Source organism: Vombatus ursinus, unplaced genomic scaffold (assembly GCF_900497805.2).
Source record: "Vombatus ursinus unplaced genomic scaffold, bare-nosed wombat genome assembly UNPS02014845.1, whole genome shotgun sequence".
Taxonomy (NCBI): Eukaryota; Metazoa; Chordata; class Mammalia; order Diprotodontia; family Vombatidae; genus Vombatus; species Vombatus ursinus.
In genome coordinates, this window is record NW_020954623.1 from 5,954,675 (window position 1) to 5,982,673 (window position 27,999).

General features: G+C 57.0%; 1 protein-coding gene across 1 annotated transcript in view; it reads left to right on the forward strand.

Moving 5' to 3' along the window:
- Positions 1–27,999, forward strand: part of INPP5A (inositol polyphosphate-5-phosphatase A) — a 248,670-nt gene that overhangs the window by 147,781 nt on the left and 72,890 nt on the right. The window contains exons 9-12 of the mRNA XM_027840462.1: positions 8,333–8,396; positions 13,715–13,818; positions 21,896–21,948; positions 23,711–23,830. Of these exons, the coding sequence (XP_027696263.1) occupies positions 8,333–8,396; positions 13,715–13,818; positions 21,896–21,948; positions 23,711–23,830 (341 nt within the window). The remainder of the gene's footprint in view (positions 1–8,332; positions 8,397–13,714; positions 13,819–21,895; positions 21,949–23,710; positions 23,831–27,999) is intronic.

Genomic DNA, 27,999 nt, shown 5'->3' on the forward strand with positions numbered 1-27,999 from the left:
CTGTCTGGGACCAAGTGTTTCATCAAGTCAAGTCAAGAAGCATTCATTGAGTACCTCCTATACGTCTGGCCCATATTTAGCCCTGGAGACACAAGGAAAAAAGGCAAAGTCATGATAGATACAGCGTTAGATAGGACTTCATCGCCTAAGAAAAACGGGGTCAGTCCCCAGAGACCCTCGTTCCAAGCCATTTTATTTCAGATGGACACTCAGAGGTCCTTCCTGACTCTCTCTCCTGAATATTTATCACCTGCTGCAAGTGGGCTTGATAACTAGTCCATTGTGTGTGCGTGTGTGTGTGTGTGTGTGTGTGTGTGTGTGTGTAACAGAGACAGACAGAGAAGCGGGAGGAAGGGTCCTTGGCTCCCACACCACCAGCAGGCGGTTACTGCCTCTGACCCCTCCCCACTCCCCCATTCTCCATAACTCCCCCTGGTCAGGTGCCCCCTCTCAATGCCAGCCCCACCAGGATCAAGGATGGTTCCAGGGTCTTCTCCCTGTCTCCTTCCCAGGGTTGCCCCCTTAATTCTTACCTCAAGCTAAGCACTCCCTTCAGAAGCAGCCCGTGGATGAAGGGTTGGGGGTCTCAAGTCAGGATGCTCTCTTTTATCCTGGGCTGAGCATTCCAGTATCACTCTATCTTCTTTCCCTCCCACCATCTCTCTTTTGTCTGTGGCTGGCATAGGCTCCCATCTCCTCTGCTGGTAAGTCTTTTTGCTGACTCACTTCCTATCCCACATGAGTTTCCCCTCCCCCCAGCTTTTCTCATTTCACTTCCTTAGGAAAGAAAAAACATACTTCATGTATTATTTTTCATGCAAATGAATTGAAGCCCCAAAAAATCCCTTTGTAATTATTTTGCCTATTCCTCCTGAATTGAAGGCCCAAATGAGAAAGATCTTATCAGATTACAGATTGAGAGCTGGAAGGGATCTTAGCCCAGGGTATCTTTTCAGGGTCATACAAAGACTGAATGTCAGGACTGGGATTCAAACCCGGCTCCTTGCATCCAAAACTTTTGTGCCATCTGGCCACTTCAGCCTCCAGTTCTTGCTCCAGTCAGGATTTGACTTTGTTGGTCGTCTGTCCACCCATCCCTCCCTCCCTCCATCCATCCGTCTATCTATTCATCCATTCATCCATCCATTAGTCCATCTATCCATCCATCCATCTATTCATCTATTCATCCATCCATCCATCCACCCATTTGTTCATCTATCCATCCATCTGTCTGTCCATCCACCCATCGTCGATCCATCCGTCTACCCACCCACCCACCCATCCATCCTTCCATCCATCTATTCATCCATCTATCCATCCATTCATCCCTCTGTCCATCCATCCACCCATCTGGCCATCCATCTGTCCATCTATTCATCCATCCATTCGTTCATCCATCCATCCATCCGTCTGTCCATCCATCCATCCACCCATCTGTCCATCCATCCATTTATTCATCTATTCATCCATCTATCCATTCCTCCGTCCGTCCATCCATCCACCTATCTGTCCATCCATCCATCCACCCACCTATCCACCCAGCCATCCTTGTGCCCATCTATCCATCCATCCATGTTTGTCCATCCATCCATCCACCCATCTGTTCATCCATCCATCCATCCATCCAGCTATCCACCCATCCAAGCATCCTCTGAGGTCAGAGAAAGCCCAAGCTTGTCTTTGCCCCATCAGCATCGTGTTCTGCAGGGATCTCGGTGTCGCCTCTGTGCCCAGGGGCTTCCTAGCACAGGAATGATACCCTCCTGGCAGCCCTGGTCTCTGTACTCGGTAAGCCAGGCCACAGTCCCTTCTTTGATGACAGATATGGTGTGTTTCCTTTCTAACTTCTGTCTTCCATGATGGCCCTTGGCCAGTACAGTGGGTACAGGATGTACAGGGTGAGTACTGACTCCTGCCATGGTGGGCAGGACTCAGATACCTGTGTGGTGCTGGGCCAGTCACTGACTCTCTAAGCCTCAGTTTCCTCTGCTGTAAATTGTCGGGATTGATGGTGCTCTCAATGGCTCTAGGGCACTGATGCCTTTGGTGATCGGGGGAGTCAGCGTTTGCAGCTGAATGGAGTTTTCCCATCGCCTGCCATGCTTGGGCCATATGGAAGCAGGATCCCCACCCTCAGAGCTCCAAGGGCCCATCACTGAGGCTTATAAGGGACAAGGCTGCCTCGTCCCTGGGAACCAGCATGGATAGACTGGGGGCGAGCATGGGAAGGGGTCAGTCTTGGCCTGTGCTAAATGATCCACCTTCCAATTTAAAAGAAACCTGCAGGCAGCCCCCTGTGGTCAGTCAGTCAGGCCCCTTAGTATATCTGTCTGTCCTTAGGCTAGCTGGATGTCTCCTTGCTTTCTTCTTGGGTTTATTTGATTTTCTGAAGGGGCGGGGGGGGGGGGGGGGGGGAGATGTCCTGCAGAGTTCCTCCCCCTTCATAGAATCCTGAAGCATCACACCTGGAAGAGAGCCTTCTGGGCCTTGTGGCCAAGCCCTCTAAGGCACAAAGCAGGAAACTGAGGTTCAACAAATGTAAGGTGCAGCGGCAGCGCCCTCATGGCCCTTGGCTTCCGCAGGACAAACCCATCACATGGAGGCTTCAGCTTTGGTCCTTAGCCCGACTTTGCCTCTCCCTTCTGATTGGAGGGCGGAGCAGTGAGCCCCTCCCAAGGCCTCCCCTCTAATTGGAGGGCGAAGCACCGAGGCGCCCCTCCCAAGGCCTCCCCTCTGATTGGAGGGCTGGAGGGTGGAGCAGTGAGCCCCTCCCGTTCACAGCTGGGCAATTCTTCCTCTCCCACCAGTGGCTCTGGTCTGGCTTGACAACCCTTTTGGTCTCCTTTTGTGTATTGTTTCACCTTGAGGGCAGGGACAGCACTTAGCACAATGTCTAGCACATAGTAGGCCCTTCATAAACCAAGCGTTGCATAGGGGACTGCCCCCCAACGTGGAGGCCAGTGAAAGGAGAGGACTTGGAGCACTGACCAGCCCTCGCCACGTGGCTGTGGGCGAGGTGTCCGATCTGTCCTGGGCCTTAGCTTCTTCCTTCCTTTGGTGCGCGTAGTGTGGGGTGTCCCGGTCAGGTCCTCCTGGCCTCCCTCTCGGGCTGCTGGGGAGGAAGCAGAGGCCCTGGGAGGTCGAGGGTCTTCTGGGTTCGCCAGTGAGTCGCTGCCTGAGGACGCTGACCGCAGGTGCTCAGGCGTCCAGCCCCGTGCGTCCACTGACACTGCTCCGACTCTTGGGGTCATTGATAGGAAGGGCTGCTTTCCAGCGCCCTGTTCCCGGCTGCCAGAACTGCGAGTCGGGTGCAGATGTCGGAGGCCAGGGTGTCAGCGTGGACGCCACCCTCCCTGCCTACCCCCAGGCCCGTTGGTCTGTTTCTGTGTCTGTCCAGAAGGGCTCAGGCCATGCTGACTGCGAGGGGTGGGGCGGGCTATTAAAGAGTGAAGGAGTCCACTGTGACTCCTTGGAATCTCAGAAAGACTGGGCAATGCTGATGCTAATGGTGTGTACTTTGGGAGATAAGTCTAATTCAGGAAATGATAAATTACTGACGCCCTCATTGTTGGCAAACACTACGTGAGGGAGGGTTTTTTAATGAGTTAATCTGCAGGAGGCACTTTGCCACCCCATGAGTCACTGGCCTGGGGCTGGATGGGGCGAAGGGGGCCCCTCAGCAGGCCCTGGGGGGGGGGGTCTGCTGATTCTTTTCTTCCCCGGAATGTCGCCTTCTTCCCTGTGGCTGGCAGAGCCCGCTCTTCACTGGGCGCTCAGGCCTCCCCTAGCCCAGTTACGTAGTCCTGCCAGCTCCCAGAGAGCCAAGGAGAGCAGAGGAGCTCTGCTGGGGCGGGGCAGGGGAGGGGTCCTCCAACAGGTCCGGGCCTTCTTCCTGGAAGCAGGGAAAGGCCCCCAGAAGGCTGCCACAAGTCCCCTGTGTTCTTCCTTCCTGCCCGTGGGGGGCTGGGGCCAGACAGTGGGAGTGGGAAGCCTGGGTCCGATGGAGCTTCCCCTCCCAGTGGGCTGCGTGACCTGGGAAGCCTCTCCTTCTCCCCCTGGTTTCCTTCACTGTCAGATGCTCGGCTGGGCGGGATCTCTGGGGTCCTTCCACCCCTGCCAGTCCGAAGCCAGCCCCATGGTGCCCGGCCGTGAGCTCACCCCCAGCCGCACATGACGGTGTCTCCTAATGCCTTGTACATGGGTGGTTTGTGCGAGGGCCTTAACAAAGGGAGCTGCCTGGGAGGTGGGGTTTCACCACCCCAGAATTTCCTGGGGATGAATTCAGAACAGCCAGAGCCTTCATGACTTCTTTCTTTTTGTGCCTGAAATATGGCAGCTAATAGACTGAATTTTACTCATGGAAAATTAATAAGCGCCTGTGACAGTCAGGTTTATAAATATGTAAAAATGGTTTTAATTGTTTTTAGCCCACCAGGCAGGTAATCAATAATCATAGCCGTGACACACACACTGTTGACATATGCCTGAGTCGAAAGGCTGCGGAGGAGATAGGGGTTTCCTGTCAGCAGCGCGGACTCATTCATATTCAGACATTGTCATGGGCCATGATAAATGGATGCCTTGAACTGGATTGATAGAGTTGGTTAAACATTGAAAAAGTTGGGTTGAACTTTGACTTAAAATATTCATTAGTGCTAATTATGGATTTTCTGACTACATGAATTACCGTTTCTCTGCCCTCATTGACCATTTATTTTCAATTTATTTATTGCAATCTCCATAATATTATATTAGCCTTATTGCACTCAGTGAGGTCATGCAGGCAAGCCTGTGCTGGCCCTTGTGTTCTGGGAGCTTCCTTGAGGGGGGAGTCACACGTGAGGCCAGGGAGGGGGGGATAAGGGGCCCACAGACAGAGAGACTCTCTCGATTTCTGTCTCTGCGTCTGTCTCTCTCAGGGCTGAGGTCATCTTTATCTCTTACGAAAGTTAGGCAGCCTGCCTTTCACGCTGTCTGATTTTGAGGCCCCTGCCCCCAGCACAGTTATGGCTGACCATTTTCAGTGTCTTTTCCGGGGAGGTTGGGTTGCTCGTCTCCACTTCTCCTGTGGCTGATTGGTGGGTGTTTTGTTTGTGTGACTTTGCTGCGGCCTGGCCTGGACCCCTTGGCTTCCCCTGAGCTGCTTGTTCTGTGGGCAGGTGATTGTGGATCAGAGGTTGGCAAGATTCTCCTTATGCTTTCTTCCTCTCTTGTGAGTCGACCTCATTTCCTTTTCATTTCAGTCCCTTGGTTTCTCTCTCTCTTTGTCAGGTAAGCTCGTGCTCTGTAAATGCTCAATCTTCAAAAAATACCTCGCAATTTTGTCATTCTGTCTTGTGATTTTCTTTTCTTTTTTTTTTTTGGTGAGGCAATTGAGATCAAGTGACTTGCCCAGAGTCACACAGCTAGTAAGTGTCACGGGTCCGAGGCTGGATTTGAACTCAGGTCCTCCTGACTCCAAGGCTGGAGCTGTCTACTGTGCCCCCTAGCTGCCCCTTCTGTCTTGTGATTTTTTTTTTTCGGCCAAAGACAAGGTTTATTAGAACATCCGTCATATTGGGCAGACTTTAAGTAATCTGAATGTTGGTAAGCTATTGGCTAGATTGTAAAAATCTGAGCAGTGGCTAAATATTAAGAATCTAAGCTGTCTTGTGATTTTCAAGGTACTTGATTTCTCCTCCAATTTTCTTCTTTTGTGCTTATCTTAAAGTGAGTTTTCTGTCTTTTTAGTTGCGTGTCTGTCTATCTATCCTCTGCTCCTTGTTTTGCTGACAGATTTTTGTAAATAGAAGTTTTCCTGTGAGCACGGCGTGTGCCGGGTCCCCTAAGTCTGGGCCAGCTGCCTCATCAGCCTCTCTCTAACACAGTTGTTGTCTCTGATTTGTTCTCGGAACGCTCGTTAGTCAGAATGTTGCTGCTGATCTCCGCTGGGTTCTGTCCCTTTTCCTTGTTTTGCCTTTCTTCGTCACTATTGGATTGCATTATGATTGGTGGGATGATGCAGGATGCAGCCTGGGGAGAGAAGAGACTGGGTGAGTGTGGCCTGAGCCCAAAAGGGGGATGGATAATTAGAAGCCATATCACTCACGGAGCAGAGTGAAGAAGACAAAGCTGGGGAAGGGGGCCAGACCGGACCAAACGATGACGGGCAGACCGGTGCTGGAGGCAGCGTGATTGGGAGGTCACTGAGGCACCCGGCTGTAAGGCCCCTGAAGGAAGGAGACTGAGCCACAGAGATGGGAGGAAAAAATCCGGGACCGTATTAATAACTCACAAGGTGGCTGAGAGAGTTCCTGGCTATTGACCTGTACGCCTTCTCTCCTGTATTTATAACATCTTTACGAGGGTCATCCATAGTCAATCTGAGTGTGCCATTGATGAGGTCACTCAGAGGGAGCAAGCAGGGTTTCACAAGCTTTGTCCAACAATGATTACGTCTTCTGCCATCTCACAATCATTTGAAGGATGTACAGAATGTATGGCCTCATTGTTTGTTGATAAAGGCACATTTGATTTCTTGGAACAAAATGCTGCCTTTATAGACTTTTTTAGAGCAAAGCATCATGCATCCATGTATCATTCAGGATTCCATGAAAAACGTGCCCACGTGCATGGCTACAGCAGGGAAGCGTGGAGGGACCAGGGCAGTCTGGGTTAAGGAGGGATTCCCCGGGGGTGGGGAAGGTTGCTCCTGAGGGTGTCGCTTACAGCAAGCCTCCAGACAACACAGAGCGTAGCAGAAGAAAATGGGTCTATACCCCCCCTCCCTAAAAGAGAGGGAGTTGTAGCCGCAGCTCTGGGCACTGGAGTCGCTGTGGGTGTAGACACCCACTCTCACTCCCCGTCTAGAGCAGGGCGCCTGGGTCACCAGGAGCAGCCCTCATCACTTAATTCCCTGGCAGCATTTTCTGCTGGATGAACTAAGATGCCAAGGAGATGGGCAGCAGCCCGAGCTTCTGCTTTTGACAAATCAGCAACTGTTCACTCTCTCTGTGGTGTTTCATAAATAATGCAGGAGGCGTTGAGGCAGAACACACCCGGCTAGGGTGGGCTGGGGGTGGGCTCTCTGTGCTATGCGGGAAAGACAAGATGGGGCTCAGTCAACCCCTTGTGGAGGATACAGGGCCTCGGGGACTGGCCTGTGGGGCTCCACATCACTGTCCCTGGCAGAACCCTGGGCCCCCAGCCCCCGTGGGCTCCTCCTGTGCAGCCTCTGGGCCGATCTCCAAAGGTGAAAGGGCCTGGGGCCTCAGGGAGACCTTTCTGGATTACAGACGGGCCGGGCGTTTCCCTAGTGCTTGTAAGCTCTCCAGAGCCCGGAACACGGGCCTCAGAGCCTTGAGGCCCATCATGCTGGACCACGCAGAGGTCCGTGGCCCCAGAGGGCCACACAGCCGGCTGCCTCAGCAGCTTTGTGCAGGGGATTGGGCCCGGCGGGTGCCTGGGCCACATCTCAAGCTCGTTAAGGGGAGAGCTGACCTCGACGTGAGCTCACGGGGCTCCCTTGGTGGGGGCGAGGGGAGCTCTGCCAGGCACTCACGGATGGATGCTTGGGGAGCTGCTCTGTCCAGCGGTGGTCCTGGAGGTCAGAGGAATGTGCCTGCAAGTCCCTCGTACGTCTGTCTCTAGACCAGCCCTGGTGCGGGGCTGGTGGCCCTGCCAATGATGCTCTCTCCTCCATTCTCTCCTGTGGGGGAGAGGTTTAGGCCTCTTTGAACCCACCTTCCTTGCCGGGCCGGCCGGGCCTTCTGTGGCGCTTCCGCCTCCATCCCTCCTGTGTCAGCCTGCCTCTCTTCAGGATTTCAGAATCCAGACGTGTGGCCCGAGGTCAAAATGTAATTGGGAAATATTTCACAAAATAAGTCATAAGACAGCAGCACACAGACGATGTGAATAGTCTGGGGCCTGTGGGGATCCTGAGGGATGGCTTGATGCCCCCTCCCCTTCTCCTTCACACCTGAACCCCCATCTTGGGGAGTACCAGGAAGGGTCTTAGCAGAGTGCCGGCCCTGGCATCTGATGGTGGCTGGGTGTGGCCAATCCGTAGACGTGCCTGGGCTGCCCAGGAGTGAGTGAGTTTACAGGCTGGAGGATGCATAGCCATGTCCCCTGTGAGAATGTGTGGCAGGAGCCCCAGACAGATCCCTTCAAGGAAGGAACCGAGGCAAGAAGGACAGCTGACCACAGCCACCATCTTTCCCGGTTCCCTTAAGCTCGCGGCTGTTGCTTTGCTGCATCAGGGCCCTGTGAGTGTTGATTTCTGATTGGCTTTAAAGACGCAGCTGACGAGGTGCCAGCTTCCTAATTCGTTTCTGTTGGTTTTCCTCCCCAGGCGCTGGGAAGCTTCTATTTCCTTCATGAATCCTTAAAGAACATCTACCAGTTTGACTTTAAAGGTAAGTCTGGCATCCACCCTCCCTGGGTCAGGGCTCCCTGTGACATGTGGGGCCTACTCTTGGGGCTGCAGTGAGGCCCAGGGGCCTCCAGGGCCATTGGGGTGCTATGGATGACCAATGGGGCAGCCGAACCCCTCGTGGACAGCATCCCAGCCCGCCAGGATTGTCAGCCTTGGAGGTGAGGAGGCAGCCCTGGGAACTTGGCGGGGCGGTGGGGCGGTCAGCCAGCAATTACTACGTACCTACTGTGTGCAGGTCACTGTTGCTATGGACCCAGGATAGAGAGGAAGGGTCGAGGGCATCCTGGTGGAGGGGCTGGGGCAAGGAGGAGGGACAACAGGAACCACCCTGGAAAATAAGTAATGATGTTCATGATCGTAATGATGTACTAGCCAATGTCTGTATGAACAGAAGATGCCAGTTGGTCACGCTCACGTTAGACAGAACCACAGAAAAACAGTGTACGTGTGGATGTGTGCGCGTGTGTGGGTATGGATTGTACATGTGGACATTGTGTGTGATACGTGCACATGCAGAGCCTCTCGGACATCCATCTGGCCCTCTCAACTGAAGACGTCCCAAAGTGCTGCATGGCCCACAGCGAGGGAGAGACAACAACCGAAACAGATAATGTGTGTGTTCATGTTTGTGACTGGGCATGAGTGTGAGTGTGTGTGTGTGACTGTGTGTGAGTGTGGCTGTGTATGTGTATGAGTGTGTGTGTGGGAGTGTGACAGTGTGTGTGTGACTATGTCTGAGTATGTGTGTGAGAGTGTCTGTGTGGGTGAGTGTGACTGTGTGAGTGTGGCTGTGAGGGTGTGAGTGTGACTGTGTATGAGTGTCTGTATGTGTATCTGTGTGTGAGTATGATTGTATGAGTGTGTGTGAGTGTGGCTGTGTATGAGTGTGTGAGTGTGACTATGTATGAGTATGTTTGTGTGTATGAGTGTGGCTGCATATGGGTGTGTTTGTGTATGTAAGGGTAGCTGTGTATGGGTGTGGCTATGTGGGTGTGATTGTGTATGGGTATGTTTGTGTGTGCCAGTGTGGCTGTCTGTGGGTGTGAGTGTGACTGAGTGTGGCTGTATGGTGAGTGTGACCATTGCTTCACATCCAAGAGGGTCCAGAGCTGGGCCTTGGAAGCGAGGTGGGCGAGCAGCTCTTCTGGCTGAGGAACGCCTGGGGGCGGGGAGGAGGGGTGTTCTGCTGGCTGGCTTGGGTCAGGGCTGGGAGACAAGCTGGAACATTTGTGTGGGGTCCCATGTGGGGATTCCCCGCCAGGGGAATGATCCCAGTCAATGCTGGCTTGGGAAGATGGTCTCAGCACTGAGGTCAGGTGTGAGTCATTGGTAGAACAGCCTTCTGCTTGGCAGAAATCATCTGGGAGGCGCCCGGGTGGGCCCGCCATCTTAGGTGGGCCGCTGTTGCCCACGGGACTTCGGGGCCTCCGGACAGATAGGACCTCCCCTTTGTCCTGAGCTCGGCCCTTGGGGCGAGTGTGTGAAATCCTGGTGGGGCTCGCACCCATCAGTCCACAGTGACGTCACCTGACGGAGATGCAGATTATACAAAGGCACGTTGGCTGCCCGTGGGAAGCGGTGGCTGTGACTGGCCAGATGCGGAGGTCCAGAAGGCCTCACCGCCCTCAGATGGTCTCCATCCACCCTGTGGGGGCTCTTGCCAAGCCTGGACCCTTCCTCAGGCCAGCCGAGGTCAGCAGAAGGGATTGCCCCTGGCCCACGGTGTTGGCGCAAGAGGAGTGTCATGGCCAATGGGACACGGGTCTTGTCTTGCCCTTGGCACGGTGACTCCACCCCCAGAGGGGAAGCTGTGTGTGTGTATGGGGTGGACCCTTTACCTCCGGCATCCCTGGGAGGCGTCCCTCTGTGCTCCCCGCCCCAGCTGGCAGGCCCATGGCGGACACGATGGCCGTGCAGAAGGGTCCTGGGAATAGGCAAAATTCATTGGGCAGAAATGAGGCAGAGATAGCTTTTCTGTACCTCAGTCTATCACCATACCTTTTTTGTTTTTTGGGGTTTTTTTGTTTGTTTTTTGGGGTTTGTTTTTTTTTGTTTTTTTTTTGGTAGGCAATTGGGGTTAAGTGACTTGCCTAAGGTCACACAGCTAGTACGTGCCAAGTGTTTGGTCTGAGGCCGGATTTGAACTCAGGTCCTCCTGACTTCAGGGCCAGTGCTGTATCCACTGCGCCACCTAGCTGCCCCTCAACATACCTTTATTAAGCCCCTGCTGCATACCAGGTAGCACACTGGGTGCATATCCTGCCCTAAAAGGGCTTCGAGCTTTTTGGCAGAGATGCCCTGTGTGTGTATGAAGAAGTCGACGCAACCCAGTGTTGTGGAGGGGACGGATGTTTTGGACACAAGCTGGCCAGGAATCGGCGCTGCCCCGCTGTGTGGATTTGGTACAAGCATTTTCTTTTTTCTTTTATTTTTCCAGAATTTTGGGGGGTGGGAGAGAGTTAAATGCTTGTTTGTTTTGTCAAAATAAAATAAATGAAGGAAGCTAGGGGTGAAGAAGGAAGCCCCTCTGGGGGAAGGTGGAGCACAGAGCCTGTCTGCCTCAGTTTCCTCTTCTCTGAAATGGGAGTGACGATAGCCCCTACCCCCAGGGTTGTCGTGAGGAGCCAGCGGGGTAAGGATTGTGAGGAGCGCGGTGCCTGGCCCCTAGCGAACGGTCCATATGCCTTGAGTCCTCAGATGCGGGAGGTGACCCCCTGGGTGGGGGCACAGGAGAAACAGGAAACCGTCTAACCCGCTGCATTCTGGAAAGGAGGAAGGGTCAGAAGCAGTAGAACTCAGAGCCGGAAGGCGACTTTGCCTAAGTCAGGCTCCTGACAGCCGCAGTAACAGCCGCAGGCACGTGGGACCCGAGTGGGAAAGGTGCTGTTTGCCGTTGTCCATCCTTGGATCCCAAGGAAGACCATGACATCAGGGAGTGAGGCCGGGACTGGCGGTTGAGGCGGATTTAGGTGAGGGGCCGCTTGAAAGAGGAGGAAAGGAAGAGGGGTGACTTTCACAGCCGCGGGAGGAGGCTTCTCGGCCAGTCACAGACGTCACAATAAAGCATTTAGTGACGTGGGACTGAAGAGCTTCTGTAAGAAAACAGGTGAGGGGGCAGTGGACAGACCACCGGCCCTGGAGTCAGGGGGACCTGAGTTCAAATCCAGGCACATAGCACTTGCTAGCTGTGTGACTCTGGACAAGTCACTTAACCCCAGCTGCCTCACCAAAAAACAAAACAAGCGAGAGGATAAAGGTGAAACGTTCTTTGCATCCAACGTTCCCCATAAGGACGAGGCTCGGGATGCATCTGCAGCAGGAGCCGTTCCCCAATGAGTAAGCGGTCAGAGAAGAGTTGTAAACCGCTAGTCACTGTACGAAGCCTGTGCTGAGAGGCGCGCACATCCAAGCGGCTCTGAAGGTGCCCCTCTCACCCAGCGCACCGGCAAAGAGGAGGTGAGATGGAAACGATTTGTGTGGGGCTGCCCCAGAGGTACGGGACGTGACTGCGCCCTTGATGGCGCTACAAAGGGTCCCACCTTTCAGGAGAGGGTCGGCCCTGGGACCCAGACCTTCACCAGGCGCGTGCTCTGAGGATGCTGACGATGCCCAGAAAGTCCCGTGGCCACCGGAACATTTGTGGACACGCTTTGTGCTAGTGCAGAGCTGGGAGGATTGGGGAGGCCCGGCCCCTGGGAAATGGTGCGTACGCATGGCCACCCAGGAGGGACCGCGCATTGCTGCGGAAATACCAAGTGGGGAAAGTCAGGGGATGCCAAGTGAGGTAAGGAGGCCCAAGGATGGCGACCATGGAAATGCAGAGATGAGAAGATGAAGCAGTGAGCAGCAGTGACCCAGTGAGGGGGCTCTGAGTGTGGAATGTGGTGCATGCCCTCTCCCCCTCCCTCTCACCCTCTCTCTGTCTCTCTTTCTGTGTCTTTGTGTGTCTCTCTGTCGGTCTCTGTCTCTGTCTCCCTCTCTCCCTCTCTCTCTCTCCTATATTGTCTCCCTCTCTCTTTCCTTCCCACTCTGTCTCTGTCTCTTTATCTCAATAGTCAGGCATGAAGAAGATGGCGTAAAAATTAAAGATATAAAAATTAGATTTGTTCAGAAAGAGCCTCTGCCTGTGCTGGTGGCCCGGCCCTTGTGCACCTTCCCGTCTGCGCACAGCTGGTTAGCTTCTCAGTTTGCCCACGACAGGCACCTTCACTTGACATGACCCAGAACGTGGAAGCTTTCCTGTCCTGGGTCCTGTCCCCGGGTGTGAGGGGGTGTGTGTGTGAGGGTGATGGGGTGTGTGTATGAGGGGATATGTGTGTGTGGGGGGCAATGCTGGGGGAACACGGAGGAGAGGAGAAGGAAAGTGTGACCTTCCACTTTCCCAGGACACGGTCAAACAGAAGTGGGATTTCCACGGGGAGAAAGTCTGAACTTGGAAGTGCTCTTGCGACATTGAATTTTTGAGCCCGAGTGCAAGACTTTACATTTATTCCTGTTAAATCTCCTCTTCTTTTATTCTGGCCAATGCTCTGAGGACCCGTCAAGACCTTTCTTTCTTTCTAATCCTAATTCAGCTTTTCACAGCCTTTTCTCTTCTGCATTTGGATATTTCATGAAGGAAGCGGAAGCAGTGAGGGTGGGGCAGGTGGATGGGGGACAAGTATTTGTGAGGGTGTGTGTGTGTGTGTGTGTGTGTTGTGAGGGTCTGTGAGTGTGTCTGAGGGTGTGTATGTGTGTTTGTGTGACAGTGTGGGGGGATGATGTGTGTGTGTGTGTGTGTATGAGGGTGATGGGGTATGTGTATGAGGGGGTATGTATTTGTGTGGGTGTATGTGTGTGAGGGTCTGTGCATGTGTGTGAGTGTGTCTGAGGGGGTGTATGTGTGTTTGTGTGACAGTGTAGGGGGGATGGTGTGTGTGTGTGTGTGTTTTAAAGCTGGCTGTTTGTAGGTAAGGAGCTGATGCTCTCAGGGAGCAGCTAGGTGGTTCCCAGAACACTGGGCCAGGAGTCAGGAAAACCTGAGTTCAAATCTGCCTTGAGACACTTCGTAGCTGTGTGCCCATGAGCAAATCATTTAAGCTCTGTTTCTCTCAGTTTTTCTGTCTGCGAAATGGGGATAGTCACAGCCTTTCCCTGCGAGGGTGGTTGTGAGGCCCGCGTAAAGCGCTGAGCGCCGTGCCTGGCACGCAGTAGGTGCACTCCAAACGTTGGCTGTCATTATTCTCACCATCATGACGCTCGCTCTGGGTGGCAAAGATGCAGCCTCTCGCTCACTCGTGTTCTCTCTTCTTTTCTTAGCAAAGAAATATAAAAAAGTCACTGGCAAAGAAATCTACTCGGACACGTTAGAGAGCACACCCATGCTGGAGAAGGAAAAATTTCCCCAGGAGTATTTCCCAGAGGTGGGTGAAGGTGAAGTCCGCGGGCGGGGGCGCTCCCTGAGGCCCATCTGTGTGTGGGGACCTCCACTGAGCGGGAGCCAGGGATGACTGTCGCCCCACCTCGGTCGTGGCTAAGCTGCCCTCGTGCTAAGGGCACCCCACGTTAACTCTGGTGGAACCGAGTGACGGCTCTCCCAAGCACATTTCTGTTGTTCACTGCTAGTCCGGTTAGGCCACACTGATTAAGCACCTTCTGTGTACCCCGTGCCCAGTAATAACAGCCTTAGTCTAGTCACCGTGGCACCAACGAGCTATAGATGGGGTCAGGGAGGGGGCGGGAGGGGTCCTCTCGGGGGCGAAGGGGGAGGTGCTGCCTGGGAAGGTGGGTTTGAACGGAGTCTTGAACTCAAGAAGGCAGGAGGCGGAGGGGGCAAAGAGAGACAAAAGTGTGGCGATGGGAGATGGCGGGTCCTGGGGGCGGGCCAGGCAGGGGACCGGTGGGGCTGGGACCCAGACAAAGTGGATGGGAGGGAAGTGGGATTTTCTATTTGCTCCCGGAGGCCCTAGGGAGCCACTGGGGTTTACTGGGCTTTACTGGGGTTTACTGGGGCAGGGGGAGCGTTGTGGCCCAGAGAGGAGAGCCGGGAGGCAGGGAGCCCCTGGCAGCTGCTGCCACAGTACAGGCCCGAGGGGATGACGGTCCGCACCACGGTGGTGACTGTGACCCAGAGGAAGGAGGCAGATAGGACAGACTGACGTCTGTCAGGTAGACAGGAAGGTAGAAGGGCAAGGACTGACGGCTGATTGGACGGGAGCGCTGAGTTAAGGTTTGCTCTGGAGATGAAAACCTGCCAGACAGAGAAGATGGCGGTGCCCTGGATGGTCTGCGGGAAGGTGGGGACGGAGAATGGTGGGGGCGGCGAATCCGGCTCTGGACAGGACCCAGCTCGGCACGTCCGATGGGCCGCTGGGGCTGGGAGGCATCTTCATATAATTGACTCACGAGTTCGCCGGGGCCCGTCTACAAGGCTCCTTCTGAGCCCACAGCATTGATGGAGCACCACTCTCGTAGCACTCTCCCCTCCGCCATGTCATGGATCAGAAAATTGAAACCCAGAAATGAGGAGCGACTTGCCCTAGGGAGTCATGCAGGCCTTGAGTGGCAGAATCAGGATATGGACCGGGGGTTCCTGGCTCTGAGTCCTGTGCCCTGCTGCCTTTCTTCAGGGCCTGGACCCCAAACCCTAAGGACCAAGAAACAGCTGGCTAGCAAGATGGCGGCCACGTCAAAGTCAGCTGTCTGTGTAGACCATGGGCCGGTCAATGTGGGGTGAAAAGAAGATCAAGGTGAGAGTCGGGCGTGCATTTAAAGTGCGGGAACGTGAACGTCGAAGGCCTGGCTTTGGTGCAGACTGTCACCTTTGGCCGGACTAGCGGCGCTGATGGACGCCTGATGAAGCAGCCGCCAGTGCCTAGTCACCAAGGACGGCGCTACATCACAAAGGCCACATAAGGAGTCGCCCCGTCAGGGAGAAATAGTGGAAGATGAGGGCTCATCCCGTGGATGCTGAAGGTGGCAGCACTTCTGCAGCTCTACCCCAGGACGGTTGAGCCGCCACCTTTGGGGCCTCTCGTGGCAGTCCTGGGGGAGGCTGCTGGTCGCCGTTGAGAGCGCGCAAGGCAGCATTGGTGGGATGCCGTGGAAGCGCCACGTCCCCAGAGGTCTCTCCCCGAGCGTGGAGGGGAGCCCAGCACAAGGGTGCCTGTGACCCCGCAGGGCCATCTGCTTCCCTGGGCCGGGTTTGGAGGAGGGGCCGCAGACTTTTCCCATAACCCTCTGCTTCCCCCTGACCCCCATCTCACTCGAGCACCTCCAGGGCAGTTGGTCTCTCATCCGCTGCCAGGATCACAAGTCGTCAGCTGGACGGACGTCACCCTTCTCCTAAGAGAGAGAGGCCCCCGCGTCCTCGGGCTCGTGGCAGCGCTCAGTCCTCCCGCCTCCGATCGGCCCACCCCGCAAGTCTTGGCTGGATGCTGAGGCCGCTGGACCGCTTTGGATGAGGCATTTTCTGAGCATCCGAGCGGGTCATTCTGAGCTGTGGCTGGGTCACCTGTGCCGCCGTCATCCTCTCTCTGGGGCCGTTCACCCCGGGCCCCCGTCTGCCTCCCCAGGCCCGTTGCTCGGGCCATAGCCGGTCGTGGCGCATCATCTCTCTCCCTGTAAAAAGGGGGCAGGTGATGGGAGCGGGGCATCGCGCACCTGAGCCTGGGGCCTCTTCTCCCACAGACCGCGGCACGTCCTGGGCCTTGGATGACGCAGACAGGAGGCAGCTCCAGGAGCAGGCGCGGGGGCGTCCCGGGCCTGGGGACACCCTCACTGCTTGGGAGAATCTTCGTGGGACCGGCCCCCTTGCGGAATGCCGCCTTCCGGGGACAGGGGCTGGCTGCCTGGGCTCCCTGCGCCAGCCCTGACACCATGTCCTTCAGCCCGGCAGGTGGCAGATTGATGAGAACGATCTCATTAAGCCCGGACGGATTCCTCCGCGCTTCCCTGGCTCGGAGAGCCAGCCCCGGTGTGCGCTGACGCACACGCCTTTCTTCCTGCCCGACTCACCTCGAAAAGAAGGTGGTTTATTTGAGCCACTGTTTTCCTTACCATTGTCTGCGACCTCTCCCCCTCCTCACGTCTGTCTCAGGGAGTCGTGTCCCCTTCTTCCCAGGCCCCCACCCGCCCTCCCAAATGCCCTTACAGGGAAGGGTGCCAAGACCTCCTTCTCTCTGGCCTCAGAACGTTGGCCTTGCTTTGTCCCACGCCTGGCCAGTGGCAGGGGCTTCATCTGCCCTGAGTCTGGGCCGCATCACGCCAGTGTGTCTCCTGCACCTGGGGCCTCACTCCAGCATCTCTGCAGCATCTGCTTCCTTCTCCAGGCCGTCGGAAGGATGTGAGATCGAGAGCTGCGCCACCAGGACTTCCGAAAGGTCTTCTTCTCGTGGTCTCCTGCCGAGCCTTCTGCACGGTTGTCCTGTTTTGGGGGGTGAGAATTGGGCTCCGACTGATTTCTTGTTCTTTTATTACCGCCGCTTAAGGATGATCTAAAAGTAATTACTGTGATGGAAGTGCAACGCCACTCCCCATAATTACTGCCGCCGCATAGAAAGCGAACACAAGTCCCGCGGCTGATTTACGGCGGCTCCTGGTGGGCCGGAGCCCAACGACGCCTTGGGGAGCAGCACTCCGGAGAATGGGAGGCTGGCTTAAGAAAGCAGAGCTGCGCCGTCCATCAGGGACAGTCATTTTTTTCCCGTGCCCGTAGTGAGAAATTGGTTGTCCTCATAGATCACGGCTCCCGCTCCCGGCTCTTGTGAAAGATGAATTAATCCCACTAATGCCTTAATGCAAACCCTTCACGGAGGAGGCCGGGTGGCGCTCCCCTCCTCACAGCTCTCCTTTCTCGACGGTGATTTATGGGCTCTTTTAGTAGATGAAGCTGCCTGTGTTTCCATCCATCTGTAGGCCAAAGGAATCCCATTAAGCAGAGCCTTGGGAGGGGGAGGCGAAGGATGTCACGGCCCTGCCCGAGGGCTCCCCAAGGCCAGGCTCAGAGATCGGGAAGCATCCTCCTGAAGAGACTGCCCTGAACAGGGGCCTCTTTGCCCATCTCTCCTTGTTGACCCGGCTGCCAAGGGATGGTCGGGTCCATCAGACGGCTGCGCCTAGGAGCAGGTCGGAGCAGCCCAAGCCGGAGGGAGAGGGCTCCTGTGCCCCCTGCTTCAGGGGTGACCGCCTTTCTCAGGACGGGGTCGTGGCCTGGCCTTGCTGGCCACCTGGCTTGCTATATGCTGCTCCCAGGGCCATGTAGCATCCTCGCAGATGCAGGTAGCGCCCCGCCATCTACCAGCTCAGAGACGGGGGCAGTCAGCTGATGCTGCAGGAAGGGGTCCGCTGCAACCTCCTTGCGGGCTCTCCCCCTTGAGGTATGATCTGCTGCCCCCCTGAACATTGGACCGGGGTCACAGAGGCTGACGGGAAGCCGAGCTGGGGCCCTCCTTGGCCTCTGTCAGCCGCCCATGAGGGGATGCCCCTGAGACCCAAAGGATGGAGGGCTTGGCCGAAGCCACTTAGAGAGTCAGACAGACCGCTTTGTCGCTCGCTGGCAGGATGCGCCTTCTTCTCATTGCAGGACGTCGCTGACTTGAACCTGGGCACTCCTTCGGCATCACTGGCTTCAGTGGAAGCAGCCTCCCTTCTCTTCTTCGTCCTCCCCATCCTCGAGGACTAGAGGGACAGGCACGTGCAGGCAAAGGGCCATTCTGGGTGCATGTGCGCAGATGAGGGTCATCTCTGGCAGTAAGGGAGCCCGTGGGGGAGCCACGGCTTCGTGGGTCAAGGACAGAGCAGCCCCTGCCGAGCCGCCTCCGGGGCCGAGGCCAGGCCAGACTTCCTGAAGTCCACCCCTTGGAGCCAGCCTTGCACGTCCATTTGACCTCTCATCAGACAGTCACGAAACGCGTAAAAGCCTGGATTGTTGGCCTTAGAGATGCTCCGGTTTGGTCCGCTGAAGAGCGACAGAATGAGGCCTAGGCCCACAGACGTGTGGATCAGACCTGGGACGGCCGGAGCAAGTGGCTGGAATTTCAGGGAGCTAACCCTCGTGTGCCGTGCTCACACATACGTGCGTGGCGTCTGCTCTGTCCAGTCGTGTTCCCCCTGGGGCAGGGCCCTGGTGGGAGTGGAGGACGCCCTATGGACTCTGACTCTCTCATGGGTTTTGAAGAGCTGCAGAGGCTTCCAGAGCAGCCTGATTGGGCTCTGTGGACCTGATACCAGTCCAGGGCCTGTGTAGCAGCATGATGACATCCGCGGAGCGAAGACGACGTCCAGGACACCTGTCCCCGTGCTGGCCCCGGAGCGAAGACGACATCCGGGACGCCCGGCCCCGGAGCGAGGACGACGTCCGGAGCGCCCGGCCCCATGCTGGCCCCGGAGCGAGGACAACGTTTTGGTCCAGAACCTCTCTCAGAGAAAGGCTGTGAGCCTGTCCAGTGGAGCCCACACTCATGGAATTACCAGTCCCTCAGCCACATTGAGTTGCGAGATTTCTTGTGTATCTTTCCTGTGTCCTGCCAGGAATCAACATCTGGCTGTATGCCGTTTTGTAGGCGTTGTGTCAGAGGCCCGAGGGCCAGCCTTGGGGTCAGGAAGCCCTGGGCCCGTATCCCATCTCTGACACTGACCCGCTGTGTGACTCAGGGCCCCAAGAAGCCACCTTGCAGGGCAGAGGCTGGCCTTCCTCTGCAGGCGCTCTGGATGCAGGTGGCCTCAGAGGGATGCGTAGCCTGCTCGTCACCAAACAAGAAGCCTCCCTGACTCTGCTGGTCCGTCTGCAGCGGTGAGACGCCCCTGCTGAGGATCACAGCCGCCTCTCGTGGCAGGGAGGGGAACACGGCCCGGGGCTGTGTTTTGGTGCCCGCGCACTTCACTAAGGCTGATAAGGGAAGGTCCTCCTGTCCTTTGTTGGGTGTCCAAGAGCGGCTAGAGCAGCCTCCTGCTCGGACATGGGCGGGCAAGGACCACCCTGGGGGCCGGCCTCTCTCGTCCACCTCTGGCTTCCTGAACGCCAAAAGGAGCTGCTTCCAAGACGTTCTCCGGGGGTCGTCTCCCCTCTAGGAGGGCGTCCCGGAGGGGCAGAGGTCCGGGGGGAAGGGAGGGAAGCAGGACATTGCAGAGAGCCTGAGCCTTCCATGGGAGTGGTGGGCCGGGGCTGTCCTGGATGGTCTTTAATCTTGTTCACAAAGGTTGTGAAAGTCGAGATGTGGCGGGGGCTGAGAAGCCACTTTCTTTCTCTTTGCCTCATGTCCTGCTACCTAAAGTGGAGGTGCTTGGAAAGGGGACGGGCCTTTGCCAGCCGACAAGCGCACGAGAGCCTTGCCCACAGCCTCCGCAGGACGTCCGGTGGGCCAGAAGGGTTTTCTTTCCTCGTGGAGAGATCCGTCCGAGGACGTTCCCTTCTGCTGCGGCAGGTGCCGGCCACGCCGGTCCGCAGCCCAGCGGTGCGGCCCTGCCTGACTGGCTGCTTAATTCACTATGGTGCCTCTCAACAAAATGAGGGTGAAAAGATGAAGTGGGGCTGTGTGCCGGTCACGATCAATCAGAGCCAGCGGGCCTTACGTAGTGCGACCTGTCTGGCCTCTCTCCTCATAGTGATGCCGTCTGGAGGTCTTTTTACCCCCCTGCTGCAGAATATTTATGGAGCTGCTGTTTCTCGAGGGTTTCAAAGGTCGGCACGCTCTCCCTGGGGACGCCGTGCACATCCCAGGTCAGGACGGCTGGTGTCCCCGAAGCATAAGGAGGTCTGAGATTTGTAAGTCATTTCAGAATTAAAAGTTGACAATATTCTACAGACCCCATACCGTGGCATTTGATTTTTCTCAGCTGCAGTTAAATCAGCATAGATTTGACGCGTGAGTGTGTGAATGAGCTCAGGAGGTGGTAGCCGCGAGTAGCGGTTGAGATCGCAGGAGAGGATGCGGCAGCCAGGAGGGGATCAGGAGCCCGCTTCCTCAGTGGCCGTCTGGGCCCAGGACAGGGGACGTGTCTGTTGCCCCACCCCTCCTGCCAAAGGTCCTGGCATTTCCACCCCAGCGCCCAAGTCTGCACCATGGGCAGGTTCAGCTCTAGGGCAGGGGGACGATGTTGTCAGAATGCTCTCTCCCCCCTGTCGCCCGAGGCCGGCCTACTCCAGCCAACCCTCACACGTGCTCTCCCGTGGGCCAGGGGCTCTGACAGTGCCATTTTGGGTTGGTCTCCGCTAGTATCTACCCCACGGCCTTCTGATGCCTCGTCTTCCTCACTAGAGCACACTGCGTCAATAGGACGGGGAGCGGGACAAGGAGAGGGGCCGGGCCTGGGATTTCACCATATGGGGAGCTCCCAGGTGAGGGCACACCCTCCACTGAGGCTGGGTAGCACCTTCTACCCGACTCACATCGTCTTCCAGAGTGCCCTGGACCACATGGGCAGTGTGGGCCCAGGGCCTTCCTGGCCCTGCCCGCTGCCCCTCTCTGCCCCCAGTGGCTTCTCCATAGCTGGGGTCCTCTCATCTCCCCTCTTTACACATCCAGTTTCTTTGGAGTAAACATACCCTTTGAGCATTCCAATTGGAGTGCATTTATGAAGTGCCTGCTGTGTACAAAGCAGCGTGGAGGTGCTAGGGGGTGTCAGGTCTCTGACCTCCGGGGCATCTGTTCCCAAGGGGAATGACGCGTGTAAATAGAGAAAGGCGGCACTGGGGATTTGGCCGCTGTGTCACAGGACAGCTGGTGGTGCTCCTGGGGTAGGGGCAGCTGCCGGGGCAGGATCCGGGTGCTCCGGGAACGTGGAGGCTGCCCTTGGCAGAGGAGAGCCAGGACCAGAGCTGTTGGGGGACGTCTTCAGTTTGGATGGAAATGCTCTTCTGCCCTTTCTCTGGCCAGCAGACCAAGATGGTGCCCCCTGTCTAGGAGCCCCCATGAGACACACTGTCAAGTCTAGAGGGGACCTGGGAGATGATCAATCTGGCCCCTCTGGCCACTGGCCCTGAGAGGTAGAGCTTGTGGGCAGTAAAGCTAGGATTCAAATCCAGGCCCTCAGCCTCCAAATCTCTCTCCCTCCCTCCCTCCTTCTCTCCTCTCTCCCTCTTCCCTCTTTCCCTCTCTTCCTGTCCTCCCTCTGTCTCTTTCTCTGTCTCTGTCTGTCTCTGTCTCTGTCTCCCTCTCTCTTCCTCTCTTCCTTTTCCTCTCTCTCCCTCTCTCAAAGACTCAATTTGGTCAGAGGGACCGATAACCTCTCTCTAGCCCCTGAGAAGAAGGGGTTTGCCCAGTCCTGTGGGTCCTGGCACCGTCCCCCTGCCGGGTGTCCTTGGGTCTGCTCCCAGAGAGATGCTCAGAAAGTGTCTTCCCCTCGTCCTGCCTCCCTCCCCGTGGCCCTGGGCAGTGCTGCCTCCCACTCATGATAGAGCAGACTTTGGGTTCGCTGTGGGTTTGGGGTGGTGGCATCCCCTGGGGGTCTGGCTCTTCTGCCCTCCTGTGAACTGACAGACCCCCCGTGTTTGTTTTTCAGTGCAAATGGTCCAGGAAAGGCTTCCTGCGGACGAGGTGGTGCATCTCTGACTGGTACGTGGCGGCTGGTGCCAGGAAGTAGCGGGTGTGGGCCCAAGGACATTTTTAGGGTTGGTCTTTTTAGCCAGTGGCAGCCTGCCTTTCTGTTAGGGCAGAGGAGACTTTCCCTGAAAGGTGATCTCGGTTTGTGAGTGGTGAGGAGAAAGTCCTCTATGCCACTGGCCTCTACACAAAAGGGCGACGTTGCCTGAGGGCCTGGCCTTTCCCCTCGGGCCTGACGACCCCAGAAATGGGCTCCTGCCCTCTCCATGTTGGATGGCGGATGGTCTGGCTTTTCTTTCCTGTGTTTACAGCCCTGGGCTGGACCCTTTCCTGGAAGACGTCCTTCCCCAACCCCTCCCTGCTCCGTACGGCCCCATGACAGGCCCCGCTTAGAAGGCCCAGCGGATGCCTTCCCTCTCATCTGGCCGGCAGGGCTGCGTGGAACAAGCCTTGCTTTGGGTTATATTTCAGGCACGCACACAGGCAGGTCTGCCTGTGAAGGGATGGAAATTGCATCCACAGGGGATTCCCAAGCCATCCCCTGACCCCTGGGTTCACACTGCCTTGGGCCTGTGGATAGACTAGAGGCCACAACCTACATCCCGAACCCCTGTGGCAGGAGGAGCCATGTGACAAACCCCCCCCCCCGGGGCCTGGCAGCATGGCTTTGTGGCCTCCCCAGGGCACCTGGCGGTCAAGAGAGAATGATGGTGGCACCGGGCTATCCATCCCCCTCCTCCATCAGGCCCTACTGTGGCGGTCATCCCTTGGTCTCTGGCCTGCCTCTGCTCCCTTCAGGCCATCCTCTGAGCTCCCCAGTGCCCATCAGTCAGGAGAGGCGGCTGGGAGGTGGGAATAACCCTGGCAGTCTTAGCCTCAGTTTCCTCGGTTGTAAGACATGGACCAGAGTCCTTGACTGCCAGGGTTGTTGTGAGGAGCAGATAAGGGAACGTACGACATAAACCTCCGCTTTAGAAATGCAAGTTCTTACCGGTGCCAGTGCAGAAGCTCCTAGGGCTTGCACTCATGGCCTCGCCCAGGCTCCTTCCCCCTTCGTCTCTCATTCCTGTGCCTGTACATCCCGGCTACACGAAGTGGCTCTGGGCTCCCCGCTCCCTTCTTGCCCTCTCCAGCCTTCTGGGAGAAGGAAGACCAGGGATGCATCCCGCTTTGCCTTAATCGCCATGTACCCTGGGCCAAGCTGATAACTCTCAGCCTTGGTTCTTACGTCTGTGAAGTGGGGAGTAGCAGCACCCACCACGCAGGGTCCCAGGAGGAGCAGAGGGAACAGTGTGACAGGTGCCTCACAGACTTCCAAGTGCAGAGGCCTGGGGCTGCAATGGAGCCCTGTCGCCCCTTGCTGGGAGCCCCGGCTCACCACTTCTAGCTGTGTGGCTTTGGCCGGTCCCTTCACCCGGGCCTTGGTTTCCTGTCTGTAAAATGCAGGAGTTGGCCCAGAGGGTCTTCAGGCTCTGCCTCTGGGATCCTATGAGTCTGCCCCTCCTTTACCCCCAGGGTCTAGTCTCAGGGCGTGGTGTGCCTGAGTATGGCAAAATCACTTGTGGCTTAAAGGTGGCCCCCAGGAGCTCTGGGAGGCCACACAGGGACAGGAGAGGTGTGGGGGATGGCCCCGTGCTGGGGCAGTCCTGGAGTCTCCTGGGCCCTGTTGGAGCCCTGCCGGCACAGCCTAGGGACTCATCAGGTGAGGGGTGGGGCTGGGCCCTGGGCTGCTCAGGCCACACTCACCCAGTCTCTTCTCTCCCTTGTGCTGCAGTGCCTTCGACCTGGTGAACATTCACCTTTTCCATGATGCTTCCAATCTAATTGCCTGGGAAACAAGCCCGTCGGTTTATTCCGGAATTCGGCACAAGGCCCTGGGTTACGTGCTTGACCGGTAGGTGTTGTCGGCTCTGGACTCTCCTTGCCCTGCCAATCCCTCCAGCGGGATCCGCTCAAGCCTGTTTGAGACAGTGTGAGCGGGAGACGGGCCGGCAGCTGTGGGCAGGGTGGGCGTCAGACTGCTCCCAGGATCCTCCCTGACCCCCAGGCATTGTCACCCCCGTCGGGACACCCGTCCACCACGGCCAACAGATCCAGACATGCGGTGGCAACCCAGCAGAGCTGCGGCTCTCATGCATCAGGCCTGCCTGTCCCGACTCTCTCTGGGGGTGTTTCCACTGGTCCCTGTGTCCTCCCAGAGCCGTGTGGGTGACAGCGGGGAGTGGGGAGCACTGTGGGCATGGAGGTGGGCTGTGCTCCATGAGTTCTGGCCTCACCTCCCCCTAGGCCTCAGTCTCCTCCTTTGCACAGTGGTGATGATGGTGCACTTCTCTGCCATCCCCTCCCCAGCACCCTCTGGCCCCTCCTGTGCCCAGGAGGCCCTGCTGTCTCCTCTCTGTGCCCAGGAGGCCCTGCTACCCTCTCCCTGTGCCCAGGAGGCTCTGCTGTCCCCTCCCCCAGCATCCTCTGGCCCCCTCCCTGTGCCCTAGAGGCCCTGCTGCCCCTTTCCCCAGTTTCTTTGGCTCGAAGTTGTCCTGGGGGCGAATTCTGCCCTCCTGGGTGTAGTGCATGTCCTGAGGTGTCCGGCACCATCATTCCTGACCCCCAGGCAGCAGCCAAGAGCCTCTGAGGGGATGGGTTCACTGGGCATAAGGGAATGCTGGGAGGAGGCAGGCCCTTTCATCTGAGCTGAGCCATCCTGGAAAGTAAGCCCCTTCCCCTCTGGTCTCCCTGCTTCTCCCACCGTGAGGGGTGGAAGGGGGTGTGAACCCCAGCCCCCCTCCCCCCCAATTCAGCCGCCCCACCCCATACTGATGAAAGTTTAGAAGTCGCCACGACCAGATCAGGAGCAGAGGCTTTTGGGCGCTGAGCGTGTGTCCAGGCCATGGGCCTCTCCCCTCACCCTGATCTAGCACCCCCCAGGCAGGGCTCCCCGCTAGCCCAGCAAGCTTGGCGGGAGGTGTAGGCCCCTGGCATGCCCTACCCCAGCCAGCCGGCCTCCCGCATCTTCCCTGATCCCATGTGCCCTGCCTCACGGCTGTGCCCTTCCCTGATCTAGGGCCAAACCCTCGTGAACCTCCCCCCCGCCACGCGACTTCTCTGTCCCGTCTCGGCTCTCAGCTCCTTCAATTGTCCCACTGGACATTATGGGTGTGCTGTCACACACCTCCCTGCCTGCCCCTGGAGTTCAGATGAATAAATGAATTCTCTCCTGGGTGCCCAGCTCGGAGCTCAGAGCTGGGGCTACAGAGGAAAGATTAAAATGTGCCTGCCCTCAGCAGCTCCCCGTCTACTGGGGGCATAGGAGAGCTGGCAGAGAGGGCCGACGCCTGGGGAGGGGGGACAGGTATTGGCCCTGCACTGAGCCCCCGGGAGGCGAGAGAGTCTGGGGGGGGGGGGGGGGCATTCCCGGGGGGGGGGGGGGGGGGGGGGTCCGGGGGGGGGGCATTCCTAATGGGTGGGGGGTACAGGGGGTACCTGCTGTAGCAGGTCAGGGAGGGGGAAGCCTGGGATGGATGGGATGTGCAGAGGGTTAGGGTCATGATGGGGAATTCATCAGCAAAGTCCCCCCCCACCCCCAGTTCTGCCTCAGCTCTGGTGCAGACTCTAGTCACCTTGCACCCAGACCCTCGCGGTAGCTGCTGGGGAGTCCGCCTGCCTGGAGGCACAGGTGGCCATGTCCCCCCCACTCCATAACCTCCCATGGCTCCCTGTGACCTCCAGGAACAAATACAGAATGCTCTGTGTGGCCCCTCCTGCCTTCCCAGGGGCCCGGAGCCTGCTGCGGGCCCTGGGACCTCCCCCTCCCCGGGCGCCTTCTTTCCAGAGGTCTCGTTCACCTCCACCCCCACGTCCAGTGACAGCCCATGCATGAGGATTAATGCACAGATGATCCTCCCAGAAGGGCAGGGGCTAGGTACTCCTCGCCCTGTGTAGGCCCTTGACCGCTGGGTGGATGGAGAGGTTGACCAGCCCCCATTGGCGCAGACTTTCCATGGCCACTCTCCTGCCCAGCCCTCGGGCTCAGATAGCCCACCCTCTTCCTGTTCTAGCTGGGCTCCGCCTCTGTGGTTCTGCCCTTCTTTGTCCTTCTTTGAGTGCGGAGGGTGGCGCGGTGCCCCCGTGGGCCTCCTGTGTCTTCCTTTGGGCCTGAGGGGGGAGGTGGCTGTGAGTCGTGAGCGGGGCTGGGCTGGAGACCCCCCACGATGCCCTGGGGAGCACAGCCCAGGGGCCGGGCCCACTCGCTGTGGGGCCACGCATCATTAAAATGTGACCCCCGCCGATAGCAGCGGGCTTTTGGGCTTTCGGGGGCGCCAGCGGTGCCGGGGCTTTGCATTCTGTGAATTGGCCTTTTGAGAGCTCAGCCAGCCGGAGCCGGGACCTCCGGAGCGCAGCGCGCGGGCTGGCGGCACAAAGGGGGAGTCGGAGGCTCGGTGAATAATGGGCAGCCCCTTTCAGCAGCCACTGCTGCTGAAAGCAGGGTCTTTTCTGCTCTGCTGATGGGGGAGGACAATGCCGAGGAGCCCTCTTTGACGGAGAGCCGCCACCAACAGTGTCCCCATTCAGAGGCTTTGGGAACCCACGGGCCATTGTGCGCCTTGCTCCTGCGGACGGCGGGGGTCGGGCCGGGCCGCTTCCCCCGGAGCGCCGGCCGGACTGGATCCCAGGCGGCTCCGGCCCTCGGTGGCCGCCCCCTCTGAGGCCCGGGCTCCCCTCTGCTGCGGGGAGCTCTCCTGCCACGCAGAGGCTCCGGCCCCGGCCCCAGCTGGCCTCAGCCGGGGGCCACGCCTCTGATGTCCTCATTGAAAGGGAGAAGCGGGGGCAGAATGTCCTGTGTGGTCAGCCCGGGGGATGGCTCAGGCAGGCGCTGGGACTGGGTGGGCCCCAGCCCAACGGAGGTGTGTGGGGTGAGGGCAGCTGAGTGAAGGGGGAGGGTGCAGAAACACCCCGCACCGGACACACACACTCACACTTGTGCTTACCCACACACACATACATACAGACTCATACACTCACACTCATGTACACACTCACCCCCCATACACACACTCACCCACACACATACATACACACTTATACATACATACATACATACATGCACGCACACTCATGCTCACCCACACATGTATACGCACTCACACTCACACTTGTGCTTACCCACACACATACAGACTCATATACTCATATTCATACTTGTGCTCACCTACACACACACATACAGACTCATACACTCATATTCATACTTGTGCTCACCTACACACACACATATAGACTCATACACTCACACTCATACTTGTGCTCATGCACACACATATATATACTCATACACTTATACTCACACTTACCCACATACACTCACATACACACTCACCCCCCATACACACACTCACCCACACACATACACACTCATACATACATACATGCACACACACTCACTCATGCTTACCCACACACATACAGACTCATATACTCACACTCATACTTGTGCTCACCTACACACACATATATATACTTGTACACTTATACTCACACTTACCCGCGTACACTCACATACACACTCACCCCCCATACACACACTCACTCACACTCACACTAGTGCTCACCCACATATACAGATCCATACACTCACACTCACTCACACACATATAGACTCATACACTCACTCACACTCATACTTGTGCTTACCCACACACACATACATACAGACTCATACACTCACACTCACATACACACTCACCCCCCATACACTCACCCACACACATACATACAAACTCATACATACATACATGCATGCACACACACTCACACTCACCTACATACTCACACTCATGCACACCTATATACATACATACTCATACACACACTCATACTCACCCACACTGACACTCGCACTCATGCTCACCAACACATATTCATGCATACTCATACACACACTTATACTTACCTACATAACACATGCATACATATATACATGAATACATACATGCATGCACACATACATACATACATGCTCATACACACATATACACACGCTCACACACACCCAAACTCAAAACCAGGCAC